Here is a 14128-nt window from a genome sequence, read left to right on the forward strand (position 1 = left end):
CCTCTGGAGTCCAGGTGTCCTCCGGGAACCCTTACCATGGCGATAAACCTGCCGATGAAGCGGAAGTAGGTGAGATGGTCTGGGTTGATGGAGGAGGCAGGGTTGATCTGCAGGCAATAGTTGTTCTTCCCAGCATATTCAAACAAACAGTACATGGGGTTGAGCACCTCATGAGACAGAAGGAAGAACCATTCTCTGTGAGAGAAGAGAAAAGGCAGGTCTAAGGACAAAGGGAAGCCTACCCCGAAGACACTGGACTGCACTTCCTGCTACAGCCTCAGCAGCAAGCTCTGGAGCCAGGAGTCCCGGGGAAAGGCCTCGGTGGTCCTCCTTGGGTCTGCTACGCTCAGAAACGTATGGCCTTCCATCGAGAAAGAGGCGGCAGGAGAACCTGTAAGGGCTGGCCAGGGGGAGCAAGGCCTCAGCCCCCAGCGTGGTTTAGCCCAGGGAGGCTTGCGTGAGTATAGGCTTCCCTTGGGGACTGTTCCACATAAGCCCATCTCATGCTGCCTCAGCTACAAGCAGAACAATAGCAATGACAACAGCAGCAACGATAACAACAACTGGCATTTGTCTAGCTCGATCAGGTTTGCAGAGCGCTTTACAACGTGAGTTGGGTCCCTGTTCCTCCCTTCACTGGTCCCAGCGCAGCCAGCTCTGGGACGCAGCCGTGCCCTGTGTCCCAGGTGAGAAGGCAGAGTAGACAACGTGTTTATCTGTGTTCACCTCCCAGACCCAGCTAGCCCTCACCAGGTTCCCTAACCTTGCCGTAATTTCTGGGTTTCAATGATCAATCACATTTTCCATCACGTAATGTGTACCCCTGGGCCCCAAGGAACCTGTCCTGTGCCACTCCCCACCAGGATGCCTCTCCCATCCTCAGGGGCATGCATCTGGGCCCCCAACCCCTGCACTCTCCTTGGGCACCAGGCTCGTGCCAGCCTTCCTGAACCCTCAGCACCTGAGCTAACCCAAAAGGAGCCATAAGTAAGCCAGGTTCCTCAACCCCTCCTCCCTGGCTTCTCAGCTGTTTGTGGCCAGAGAGACGAGGATTCCTCCGATGCCGAGAGCGCCCCAGTATCCTGTCCGTGGTTCTACCCTGTGGTAGAACAGCATGACGTAACCTACCATAGGGTAAAACCACTGGCAGGACACAGAGAGAGACACACACACACAAAGGGCAGGAGCCACACCGGAAGCCCACAAACCAAAGCCTGGAGAAGGAGGAGGAGGAGGAGGAGGGTCACCACGGAGAAGGAACAATAATCTAGAGTGGGACAAACACAAGTGCAACAAGGAGAGGACATGGTGGGCCAGAGGAGTGAACCCAGAGCCAAGCGAGAGACACCCCAGAGCGGCAAAGGACACGCTCACTGACACAGAAGCCTCCTTTCTCTGCCCATTCACCTGCACTTTCACAAAGGGCAGCTTCTCCCAATGGCTGCCTACTTTATTAGGTGGACAACAGAGGAGGGCAATAATTCGGGGGCTGCAGGGGGTCGAGTCACCGACTTCCTCTCCATGTGTAACCTCTTCTCTGCATACTAGTTACTGTCCTACAAATTGTGAACCAAATTACAGAAAAAAACATGTGATGGTACTTGAAACTTTTAAAAAAAAACCACCGCCTTATCTGATCCTGGTTTTGAGGGAAATATCTGGGGAGAGGATGTGACTCCCACAATGTCTGCAGTGCTTGATTTAAAGTACCAAGAGTATAAAATATATTTCACCACCTGAAAAATAGGAAGAAATCCCTGGCTTCTTTTCAGGTGCACACTTTGTGCTAACTCAAGGGGGTCCTGGGGAGGAGACAAAAGGTGATGTGACACCGAAGCCAAAGAGAGAAAGGAGTCCACCCGAGTCGATACAATCTGAAACCATCTGGGTCTTGTTCCCCAGGAGGGAGAGAAAAAAGGAGCAGGCATCCGTGAGAACATTCAAGCGCCCACCCCTCGGGCTCACCTGGCAATGCCACCATAGTCCAGGCCCTCCTCACCACGCATGATGATGTACAGCCGACGGCGCAGGTCATACGGTTTCATGTTCATGATCTGAGAAGAAAAGAATGCAGACACCCCCCCCACCAGAAAAAGGGTTAGTGCCCCGCTCTCGCCGGCCACAGCACGGCGCAGACCTGCCAGGAAGCTGAAGACCCTTCCCCACGGCCTCGGCTTGAACAGAACAAGCACCTTTCCAAAGTGCTCTCCTTTGGACCGCTCCACCTATCTACTCAACCAGTCAGCAGACCACAAGGACCTGGGCATGGCTCTTCCACATCTCTGGGCCGGGTAAAGGGGCAGAACTCGGGTGATTTGGTGCTTTCCTACCTGTTGGAAAGAATCCTCAAAAAGCGTCTGCCTGGACACACTGATCTTCACGTGACTGGGGAGGGCATTTGACTGTAAAGAGAAAACCAAATCCTTTAGCAGGGCATCGAATGATCTTCACTTATTCTGCTCCCCACTACTCCACCACTCAGTCATTCCAGTCCAGGGGTACCACACAGCAGGCAGCCTCAGCCTGGAAAGCCAACCTGACCTCAGCTAGAAATGAACATCCAGGTTCCTAAACCACTTCCACCGCAAAAGTCAAAACTACAGACGCTCTATCTACCCAGAATGAGAGAGCTTAGCTTTCCTCAAATCCTTAGGACTCCATAGGATTACTCCTCATTCCCTTAGGGCTGAAAACAACTAAGCAATGATGATTACTATGGCTGGGACTGTCCTCCTAGATGGGGGTGACATAACTGATACCGGACTCACATGGCAAAGAAACCGGAACTGATGATACTTCCAGCGAAAGCTTCGATCATAGGCTCCGGGAGAACCACCTGGTTTATTTCTATGACAAACAAACAATTTGCATAGTTCGTGAAGTTTCCCAAGCACCAGCAGTTTACCTTTCTGTGTACTATAAGGTTTTATCTTGGGAGAGTTGGTTAGTTTAATAATGGAGAGACTAAGACAAAGAGAAAGTGACTTTCATGAAGCAACTTCAAGGAGCCAGAGTTTCAGGGGCATGAACGCTCTCCCCACAACCACTCCTTGGAAGGTGCTTCCCCACCCCCCATTAATCTGCTGAGCAATCTTTAGAACAGCATCTTAGCCAAACGACCCCAGGTCTGGGACAGTAAACACACATGTTCTCTATCCCTGGTCGGATCCTCAAAGACTTTCCAACACAGTAGGACCCCTGAGGGCTCGCACTCTGCCACGGCAGCTGGAGAACCCAGAGCTGCCACCAGGCTATGATGAAGCACAGAGAAGGCCTTCAGTGGGATTTGGGGATAGACCTGGCACGGAAACTCAGACTTCCTGCTTCCCAGAACCCTGACCAGGCAAGCTCAGATCAGGTTCGTTTTGGAGAGATCCCAGAACCGTTACTGTAAACCATCTGGAAATGAGTTGAATTCCTCCTCCACCATCATCAGGCTGGCTGATTCAAGTCCACCATATATACCATAAGCATCTGCTATAGAATGATCTGAGTGTTTTTCAAAAGGGAAAATGAACTTTGGACAAAGCCATCTGTGTTATTCCTACTGTTCAATACAGAATGATGAGAAGGCAATGTGCTTGGGAAAGCCAGCTGGTTCCAGTCCCCGCCTCCAGGGATCACAGTTATCTCCAAGAGGTGTGCTTCTACGCATTTTAACTTAGGGCTTTTTAATCTGAGAAGGGATCCACGGGCTTCATCAGATCACCAGTGCAGTCCAAGACACAAAAAAGGCAAAGAACTTCTGTTTAAAGAAACTCCAAAGATCCACAAAGGAGTTCCTGGGCTACCATCTATTTGGACCCTTCCTCCTTTCCAGGTAACTTCTGTCTAGCATTTTTGGGGGTCCTGGAGATCCACGTTAGAGTTCAAGGCTAGCCACTAGGGGGTGCTCTCAAACAGCACAAACCCAAGCTCACCTGTCTGACCATCCTCTCCCAAGCTTCCCTCTCTGGGCCAGGCTGAAAGCCTGACTGAGTCCTGAAAGCAGGATAAGAACTTACCCCGATTCAAATCCAGGCCGAGGGTCCTTGAACGTTGTGGTACGTGTGTTGTGATCCACAAAATAGCGCACCCCCTCGCTGGTGTATTTCATCTCCCAGCCTGGGGGCAGGGCAGGCTCCTGGATCATCCTGCAGGATCCAAAAGAAATGTGTTGTCCTGGGCCAGGGACGCAGCAAAGTCCCTGCTCTGCAGGCCCCGGCTTCTCTCGTCTCAGCCTCATCTGGGTCTTAGTCGGTGTCTGCAGAGTTCTTTACTTTAGGACGGCCCAGAGCTGGGCCCGACCATGGCGAGAGAGACAGAGGTGGCTATCGTCCCGAGAAAGACTGCCTCCTTCTCCAAAGCTCTGAGAGAGGAGCATGCCTGTACTACTAGGGCATGGTCCGACCAATCCTCCCTCCCCCCCCCAAGGGGTGGGCAACGGCCCTTTAGGTTTTCTCTGGGATCCTGCACACCCGCACTGTGGGGCAGCATGGCCAAGGTCCCAAGAGGCTTTTTAGATGTTACTGGCAGCAGAAGCTCTCCAGAGGGGCTCTAGGAGCCAATGTACCGGCTCTACTTCCCCTGGATGGCGGGTGCAGCGCCAGGCAGGGTCAGATACTTAGAACTAAAGGTGCTCTCACTTCCCAGGCAGGCCCCCAACCCCCATGCATACATACCCTTGGGTCCGAGGATCCTCCCACTGGGTGGTGCGGGTGTTGTGATTAACGTAATACACCCGGCCATTGTCCTGTCTCTTTTCTGGAAAAGAGAAAAAGACAAGATCATTTAAAAATTTCTTAGCATCTTTCTTTTCCTTTGAACTCATCCTAAAGTTCCTCTCCTTAAACCTTTCTAAACCAATGAGAATTTGGTACTTCTTCCCCCATCCCCACCAAGACAATTCCTTCTCTGGGCCAAGCACTGTCTCCTTGGCTGTGGTTGGGCCCAGAGAAGCTGAGGAGAAGCAGCAGTCCCTCCTGCATGGGAGCTGCACCCGGCTGGGCACCAGACACAACCATGGGATTCCAGTCTAGCACACAGCAGGTGCTCCATAAGTGCTGACTCACTAAGCCTCTGTCCTCTCCTGGTTTTTGTCTAGCTCAGGCTTCAGGCCACAAGGAAAGGAGCAATTAGGTTTGGGCCAGCTGGCATGATCTGGTCCTAGAAGTACCTACAGGCAACACAGTTCTGTAGTCATCACCATTCTTCTACTTGTTCCCACCTCAACAAATTTTGCACAGGAGCACTCAATGACTGCCCCAACACGGCCTCCGAGCTTGAAAACACCCTTCCCTTAACCAGGATCCTAAGTTTTAGAGGTCTCATTGTCCAAAGTCCCAATTTCACATATGAGGAGACTGAAGGTCGGAGCAGAAATGGAATTCCAACCCCGTTGCGCTGCCTCCTAATTCAGGGCTCCTCCCTCCAGACGACCGCCTCCCTTCTTACGCACTCACACCTCCCTTCGGAGGCTATGGAGTTTTCACCCAAACCCCTCCATCCAACATTCTTTAGGCTGGTCCAAGCCTAGGCATATAGACAAGTGAATCGAGCCCCTCTGGATCAGAAGCCCAGAGAGACATTTGGGGTGACTGGTTTGACGGTTCTCTCTTTGCTCTTCTTATTCCTTAAGCTACTGTGACTTTGGTTATGCCCTTAAGCCCGGGATCAGCCTGGCTGCTGTCCTGCCTGCTGGAAATTGGTTCAATGATGAAACTGAGAGAAAAAATCTACTTTGGGGTTCAAATGACTTCACTTTGAGGTAAAAAGCACTAAAGACTGGGTCTGTAGGAGCTTGTCTGGGCTCCTCTAGGTCAAAAGGACCTTAAGCCAGTGACTTTCCAACCCTCCTTCAAGGTTCAATAGAATTCCTGAAGGAGCCACGACTACAAAGTCCACAGGAAACCCAAAGTTTCTATAGAGTTCCAGTCCTGAGGCCAAGAATCCAGAACACAAAGTGCTTTTGGCTCTCCAAGCCTCAGTTTTCTCATCAAATACATAAAATAAAATCCACAGTGATATCTGAAGTCATTATCCTACAGAACTCAGAAATCATCAATCTATTATGTTCATTTTATCATTACTACTACTAATCTCTTTATCTTCTGCCAAGGGATTAAAAACTGTCAGTCAGATCCAGAAGCCAGAGCAAGTTGAAGCTCAAACAGGAATCAAACTGGAAACTCCAGCCAGTTACAACCCCCTTTCTATGATCCAGCTCCAGAACTCCCGAGTATCTATTGGAACACTTTTTTCCCTAATCACACTAAACCTTTTAAATAATCCTAGAATTTTAAAAGCTAGAAGGAACCTTCTGGAGTTTATTCAAGCTTACCCCCCTCATTTTATTGAGGAAGAAAGTGAGGCTCAAGAAGGGAAATGTCCGGCCTAGGCACAGAGCTTGAACCCAGATAAATTCATGTTCAACTCATTAGTCAAACGTTTTTCTACTGCTTTCTTCTCTCAAGTGTATTGATGGAGAGAAAGGGAAGAAGGCCAGGAGCCATGAAGTAGTTACAACTGCCTCAAAACAGCCTGTGACTGGAACCTCCCTTCTCCAGAGGTTTCTGTGGACAAGAACAGACCCCTCCCAGCAGAGAAGCTGCTGCTGCCTCCAAATGAGAGCCCTCACGTCTGTATCCCTGGGTGGGTTTCAAGCTACCTGCGCCTCAGGACCTATCCAGCCTGTCTCAAGCCAATACAACCAAGTGTGCCTGTGATGGCTGAGTATATCGACCTCAGCGTCATCCTCACAGAAAAACAGGGCTTCAGATGTGGAAGGGGCATCTGAAATCACGCTACATTTAAGAAAACCGAGGGAGACTAGGGGGCTCAGAGTAGGGATGGAAGGAGAGAATCATTTGCCAAGAAGAAAGGAGTTAGTAGCAGTGCTGGGACCAGAACTCAGGTCTCCTGACACACTTTCTCCAGGGCTCCTTCCATAAGGCCACTCTGCAAAGATAATGAAAATAAGTCTCTTTTAGGGAGCATCTAAATGGTTATATTATTAGGCCAGCAACACCTAAGGTTAAAAAAAACACCCAGTGTATCCTGACAGCCTTCTGGGAGCCAGGACAGAAGAAATGGGATCACTTCTCGTTTTGTTTGGCTCCTGGTCCTATTCCTTTTTAAATATTCCCAGTAAAGTGGCTACTACCATGGACCCAGGCAGACCAACACACAGTCCAAAAGAACTTGCGGTGAAGAAATGTTTCCTGATGCTGAAGCCAAAAAAATTCTTTTTCTCAATTTTGTCCTATTATAGTCTTCTAGTCCAATCTTGCCTCTTCCCTTGGATTTTACATCCTGTAAACAGTTTTTAACCTGGCCCTCTAGTCTGCTACCATCCCAATATAGCTCCATGCTTAGTACTGAAAAAAACTTCTCTCATCTGCTTACTTCTTTAAAAATCCTAAGTGGTTTTTCTTTATTGACAGCTCGACAGTGGGAGGAATTCAGAAATAAACAGCCTGAAATGTGTTTCTCCTCCCTGGGGCCAGATGAACAACTACTGTTCCGGCTTAGAGCTCTGGGTCATAAATGCTCCAAATTCTGCTGGCTCTTTTCTACAAATTAGATTACAAAATCACTTTAATTTGATGCACATTCTTACTTCTTGGAAGCAGCTTTAGTGGAGAGCTAAGAGCATGGAGCTAGGAGTCAGATGATTTGGGTCCAAGCCCTGCCCCCACTCAAGTCAGTAGTATGACCCAGACTAAGCCACTTCTTCCCCAGCTTCAGCCTCTTCATCTATAAAATGAGTATACTCCTTGCAATACCTACCCTCAAAGGATAGATTATGAGGAAAGCATTTTGTAACCTTTCCCATTCTACATTACTGTGTATTATCAATACAATTATTACCATTTGCCACTAAGAATAAAATCATAGGAAGGGATGGGGCTGGATCAGATGCTTCAAAAATCCCTTAGATTCTATAATTTCACCCTTCCACCAAGCTTTCCAAATTTCTGTAGCCTTGTCAGTATGTGAAATCCCAATAGTTTTTCTATTAATATGCTTAGCCAAACAGATTACCTGAGTAAGTAACTCCCTAGGAGCAAATAAGGCACGTCTGGAACATGTGTTAACTCAATGGTGCTGCCAAAGGGACACTAGGTACAAAGCCCATTTTGAGTCCTTCAAATACAATACAATAAAAGGGATCTCCTGATGGTCTAAAGGAATGGATGCTCCTTCCTAGTTTGACAACCAAGAAGGAGTTTCTGGTCTGGAAGAATCCAGTTCAATAGATGTCTTTTACTGCCCTTCCAAGTCTTCCTGTCTGATTCAAAGTCACCTTGCCTTCTTTCTGTAAGACTTTGATGGTAAGTAAAACCAGTACTCAACAATCCCTACAGCTGAATCCGACCACTACCAGCTCATTAGTGCCTCTTTGATGGCCGTTCTATTCTCAAGCTTTTGTGACAACTACAGACTTGTTCATTAGTTAGGAGAGCCTTATTACAAAGTACATTAGAAAGACCCACCCCAACCCAAAGAGTTGAAGAACTCTGAGCTTGCCAACATAACTAACAACTACCCTAGGGCATGATGGGAGAGGACACCACCATGAATTGCCTCTCCAGTGCATAGATGCTATCAATATTCTTACTGTAGCACAGTACCAAATCACGTGACCTAGTCTGGTTTCGTGCTCTTAGTATATAACCTAAATCACTATGCAATGTCCATTGGCAATCAAGTCCTCAGTCTCTCCAAAGGGATAGATTTAGTTGTCCCCCTAATCCACAACTATTTGCAGCATTAGTAGTAACTTTCGTTTCATGCTTAGAGGAATAGTAGGAAAATGCTAGGAAAAGTAACAGAAAAGCAGAGGAGATATCAGGGTAAATAAAGAAGCAGTATGTTCCTGGGACCCATGAGTCCGCTAGAAAGAACTCCACATTAGAGTACTTACTTTCTCCTTTCAGCATCTTACCTAACTACATCACAACCAAAGGAGTTAGGTTATTAACAGAATTGAAAAGAATCGTCATTGCTAGCTATAATGAGGCTCAAGTCCCCAATGTCTTGGCTTCCATGAGAACCCATTAAAGTGTTTGAATCTAGCCTCAAAATCACAGATCATACTGTGCACAGATAATCTCAACATTTCTCATTAACTTGGCTTCTTAAGCAAAAACCTAGAAATATAGGTCCAAAATACAACAGTCAAAAAGGCTTTCAAAATCAGGAGAACCAAGATTTCCCTCACACTCATACTACTTTAACTAAGGCTAATGGGAGCTGAAGAAGTGCTTTACTCCCTTGCTTTACTTTCTTAATTCTAGGAACATATTTGCCCATGATTTCTTTGAGAAACTAAGGCTTTAGAAGGGCATCTCCAGGGTCAGAGAAGGAAATCAGTAAGAAATTTGGGAATGAAGACCAATAGCTGAGAAAAAATCCAGCTGTTTTACCGAGGAAGGCACAGAATGGCACACCTGGAGAAAGAGGGAAGGGGTTCAGGGACAGGAGCCATAGAATATACTACTTACCCCAGCCAGGAGGAAGAGGGCCGAGGGGATCATGGTCAGATGAGGCACCAGAAGACTAAATACAAAAGACACAGCAAAAAAACAATACATACATATACAACAAAGAGGTTAAAAATGACAATAAAAACAAGAAGCAAATGTCAACAATTGATTCTTAAATTCTTCACCATCAGGTTCCTCCCACCATCCTAGAATTTCCTCTGGTACTTATGGAGCAAAAAGGGGAAATGTGAAGTGGTTTCTGCTCCATCAAGAATTTTTTAAAAGCCCACCAATTCAGCACCCCAAAGGTACAGGGAGCTGAAGGGAGAGAATGAGAAGAAGAACAAGATGCGTGGATGAATGTGAGTCAGGCAGGGAGGGCTAAGGTAAAGTAGGGAAAAAAGGGCCGAGGGATGGCAGGACTTCCCGGGAAGTTCAGACATGTGTGTCTGCTCTGCTCTTGCTGGCCAAGACGACTGAAATCACCACCAACTCCAACTTTCTCCAAGAACCACACACAAGAGGGGAAAAAATATCGCAGGCCTTTCCAATGAAATCATTCCCACAAGCCCTGCCCACGCCCAGAGCTTCCTGGCTGTAGACAGCCCCCTCCCCTCCTCATCTCCCTTCCCCCTTTTCTCAACACGCTGTGAGAGTAAGCAGCAGTGTGCGATATTAACTCAAACTGAAGGGACATTCATGCCCTCACAGACAGGCGTCTCCCCCAAGCCCCTTCACCTCCCCCCGGAATGTTCTTAGGGCCTTTTACAAAGCACCTTTATTCCTCCTCCTGCCAGGAGCCAGCTCTTCACCCGGCCTGAACCTGGGGATGCTCAGAGCTATGGACCACTCTCACCAAAAGTTTGGGGAAGGAGGGAGAGAAAGGGAAAGAGAGAAGCAGAGGAAGGGAAAGCCAAAGAAAGTGTGTATTGGGGGAGAATTGGCTCAAGGGCTAGAGTGTCACTGTTTATATTATAACTCCCCTTCCTCAGCTCTGCTGGGAGCTCCCTAGGGAATGGCAATGCCAGACTGAATGTTCACATACCCTGGAGGGGGGAGGAGGGCTGGAGAGAAGGGGAATGCTGTCAAACACTTTTCATAGTTAAATAAAAAAACCATTGTTGCTTAAAAAAAAAAAAGAACTTTTTATTTCACCTACTAAAATTTAATACTTGTATTAGGGGATCACATTCCAAATGCAGACTTCAGGATGCCTTATTTGCCTAGCCTAGGGGAAAGGGGGCCATGGATCAGGAAGGGAAATATATGAATGGAGCTCAGTCTGAGCTTGTGAAAACATTGGTCTAAATTGCCACTCACCCCACCCTCATAATACTCTCCAACACCCCTCCCAAAAAAGACAGAGAAACTTTTTTCCCCCAAGGGGACAACACAGCCCACTACTCAACAGAAGAGTTTTAACAAAGAGGTTCAGTTTAGAACCCAAGGATCACTTGCTTGAGGGGCTCCATGGCCCTGCTTCAGCCAAGTGCTTCCTATAAGCTGAAACCGCACAGGGACAAAGACAGGCAGAGCTCAAGCCCTTGACAAGGTACCAAGGAAAAAAGTCAGAGTGTAACAGCAAAATATGACAATTAAAAGTGATGTGTCTGCCATCTTAAATCAAGATCCCCCCAAACTTCTCTCCTCGAGAGTACCTGAATTGGGTAGGAAAGGCAGAAACTTGTTTTTACAGATATTTGCCCTTTATTCCCCCATCCATGGCACACATAAAAACCCAGACTACGCTCAAGCTTCTCTGCTTTTCATTACCAGAAAAAGCACCCAAATGGACCATCCCGCACCAAATTCAGTCATGAGATGCTATCCCAAGTAAAACTGAGTTGAAATTCTGTGGTGAAGTTCATCTAATAATTACAACCACCATAAACACATTTAGGCAAACGAAGGAAAGAAACTGGAACCAGACGGGAAACAGAATGCAGATATTTTCCAAAAGACAGAGGAACGCATTAAGTAGAAAGATGCAGAAATGTCCTTGGAGATGAGCTGCATAAAAGACAATTCTTAGAAAGGGGAGGCAATGAGAAAGGATAGACATATTGGCCTAGGTCCTCCTCAGATGCCAAAACTTCAGAAAGTACATGAGTATTCTTTAAAGTGATTTTTTCAAAAAGTCCTTCCTATCCACCAAGGCTCCTCCTATCAGATCTTCCAAACCTGTAGGAATGAGAAGAAGAAAAGAAGGAAGGAAGGAAAGCATAAAAATAAAAAGGAGTAACATAATGAAGAAGACCATTAGCAAATGAGCCTGGAGGAATGAAGATACTGACAACTTGTAAAGATGGATATTTTTCAGTTCAGATATTTGTCAGTTAAGATTTCCCAAGTGCTTAGCTCTGTTCCACATATTTTTTATTTTAAAGAACTCAATGAAGAAAAAGAATGGATAAGGATAGTAAACAGAATCAAATTAGAAACGATTAAAGAAATCCTTGCTCAGTAAGACCTATTCCTCATCAAAATATATATATATATTTAAAAAAAAAAATAATACCAGCATTTATATAATGTTTTATAGTTTAGTTTTTAAATTTTACTTTATTCTCCAAGATTATCCTGGTTTCCCTTCCACTTTCCTCTCCCTCCTCCCAATCCTGCATTGAAATCCCCATTACAAACAGGAAGGCTCCAGCAAAACAAAATTTCTCACTGGTCATGTCTAATAAAAGATATACTTCAATCTGTACTTGACTCCATCTCCTTTATGCCAAGAGATAGATAGCATGTTTCATAACATAAACCCTCAAGAACTGCATTGTCACTGTGTTCATCAGAGCTCCCAAGTTTATATACACATACATATGTAAATATATACATATATTTTATATGCATTATATATCCAAACATTCCATATAATTCTTTCTATATACATATTTATATATACAATCTGTATATATGTATCTATTTTTTTTCCTATTTTAATTATTCAAGATCATCTTTCTCACCTTTCCCTCTCAACTCCTACTTCCTTCTACTGAGAACACAAGAAAAACAAAACTTATTACACACATATCCTCAACCAAAATAAATTTCCACACTGGTCACATCTAAACAAATATTTGTCTCATTCTGCATTCCAAATCTTTCACTGCTTTATCAGGAAGTGGGTAGCATGAAATATGGCACAACATTACAATGATAAGAATTCAGGACTACTGTGCTGTATTCCATCTTGTCCAGCCATAGCCTAATTTATGGGCACTCCCTCAGATTCTCATCCTTTGGTACCTCAAAAAAAAAAAAACCCATAATTATTTTTGTACATCCTTAAAATTTGCTTTGCTTTGTACTAATGCTCTCTTACTCTACCTTCCTCCTTATCCACACTCACTGAAAAGGCAAAAAAAAAAAGCCCATTACAAACAAACCAGTTATGAAAACTCAATTTTCACATCAGTCACATACAAAAAGAGGGAGGGAAGGAAGGAAGGAAGAAAATAGGCTTCACTTTGTACTGAGAATTCATAAGTTCTCTGTCTGGAGGTAGATAATGTTTTTTTTCATGAGTCCTTTGGAACTGTGGTTGGTTATTGTGTTGATCAGTGTTGCTAAGTCTTTCAAAGTTATTTGTCTTTACAATATTTTTGTTATTGTATAAATTGTTCTCCTGGCTCTGCTTGCCTCATTCTGCATTACTTCATACAAGTCTTCCCAGATTTTTCTGAAACCATCCCCTCATTATTTCATCATCATTACCTCTATACAACAGTATTCCATCATATTCATATACCATAATTTGCTCAGTCATGCCTATTTGATGGGCATTCCTTAAGTTGTCAATTCTTTGCCACCACAAAAAGAACTGTTATAAATATTTTTGTACATATAGGCCCTTTTCCTCTTTCATCTTTTTGAGGGATAGACCTACTGGTGGTATTTCTGAGGCAAAGGGTACTCACACTTGAATAGCTTTTTGGGCATAACTCTATGTTGCTGTGCAGAATAACTGAATTAGTTCACAGCTCCACCAACAATGCATTATTGTGCCTTTTTTTCCCAAATCCTCTCCAACACAATAGAATTCTTAATAATCCATTAGGATAAAGATTCCTTCACAAACAAGGGAGTGTGGCAAAAACTTGGTTTAAACCAATATCTTAATATGCCATATACCAGGATAAATTCCAAATGGAGATGTGACCTGAATATAAAAGTTCACATAAGAAAAAACAAACAAAAAAAAGTTTAATGAAAGGAGATTCCTTTCATAATTATTGTTAGAGGGAGAATTCTTACTTAATAGAGAGGATCATAAAAAATAAAACTGCACTTTTCAATTACAGAATCAACATTCTGTTTTTACATAAGCTTTTGCAGTTAGAATCAGAAGGAAAACTGGGAAAATATAAAAGAACTGATTCAAATATATAAGAATAAGAATCATTCCCCAATATATGTCTTCAGAGAATATGAAACAAGGGTCTTCAAATGAACAATGAAGGTTTATCAAAAGTCTCCAGATCACTAATAAGAGAAACACACAGTGAAACTCGGGTTTCATCTCAAACACTTCAGACTGGCAAAGATCACAAAAGAGAAAAATAGTAATTGTTGGAAAAGTTGGGGGAGAATATCTATGAACTATCTCAGTGTTTTTAGAAAAGTATTTGTAACCATACCCAAAGTCACAAAATTGT

General features: G+C 44.9%; 1 protein-coding gene and 1 non-coding gene across 4 annotated transcripts in view; both read right to left on the reverse strand.

Moving 5' to 3' along the window:
• WWP2 (WW domain containing E3 ubiquitin protein ligase 2) overlaps positions 1–14128 on the reverse strand; it is a 122128-nt gene that overhangs the window by 11644 nt on the left and 96356 nt on the right. For all 3 annotated transcript variants that reach the window (XM_031950074.1, XM_031950075.1, XM_031950076.1), the window contains 7 exons: positions 9486–9540; positions 4662–4743; positions 4005–4133; positions 2769–2847; positions 2331–2402; positions 1966–2054; positions 36–195 (listed from right to left, as the gene is read on the reverse strand). In XM_031950074.1, the coding sequence (XP_031805934.1) occupies positions 36–195; positions 1966–2054; positions 2331–2402; positions 2769–2847; positions 4005–4133; positions 4662–4743; positions 9486–9540 (666 nt within the window). The remainder of the gene's footprint in view (positions 1–35; positions 196–1965; positions 2055–2330; positions 2403–2768; positions 2848–4004; positions 4134–4661; positions 4744–9485; positions 9541–14128) is intronic.
• On the reverse strand, positions 1057–1206 carry MIR140 (microRNA mir-140). Its single transcript, NR_105685.1, has one exon. It is a non-coding gene; the product is annotated as a microRNA mir-140 (primary transcript).

The sequence above is a fragment of the Sarcophilus harrisii genome, chromosome 2 (assembly GCF_902635505.1).
Source record: "Sarcophilus harrisii chromosome 2, mSarHar1.11, whole genome shotgun sequence".
In the NCBI taxonomy this organism is placed as follows: Eukaryota; Metazoa; Chordata; class Mammalia; order Dasyuromorphia; family Dasyuridae; genus Sarcophilus; species Sarcophilus harrisii.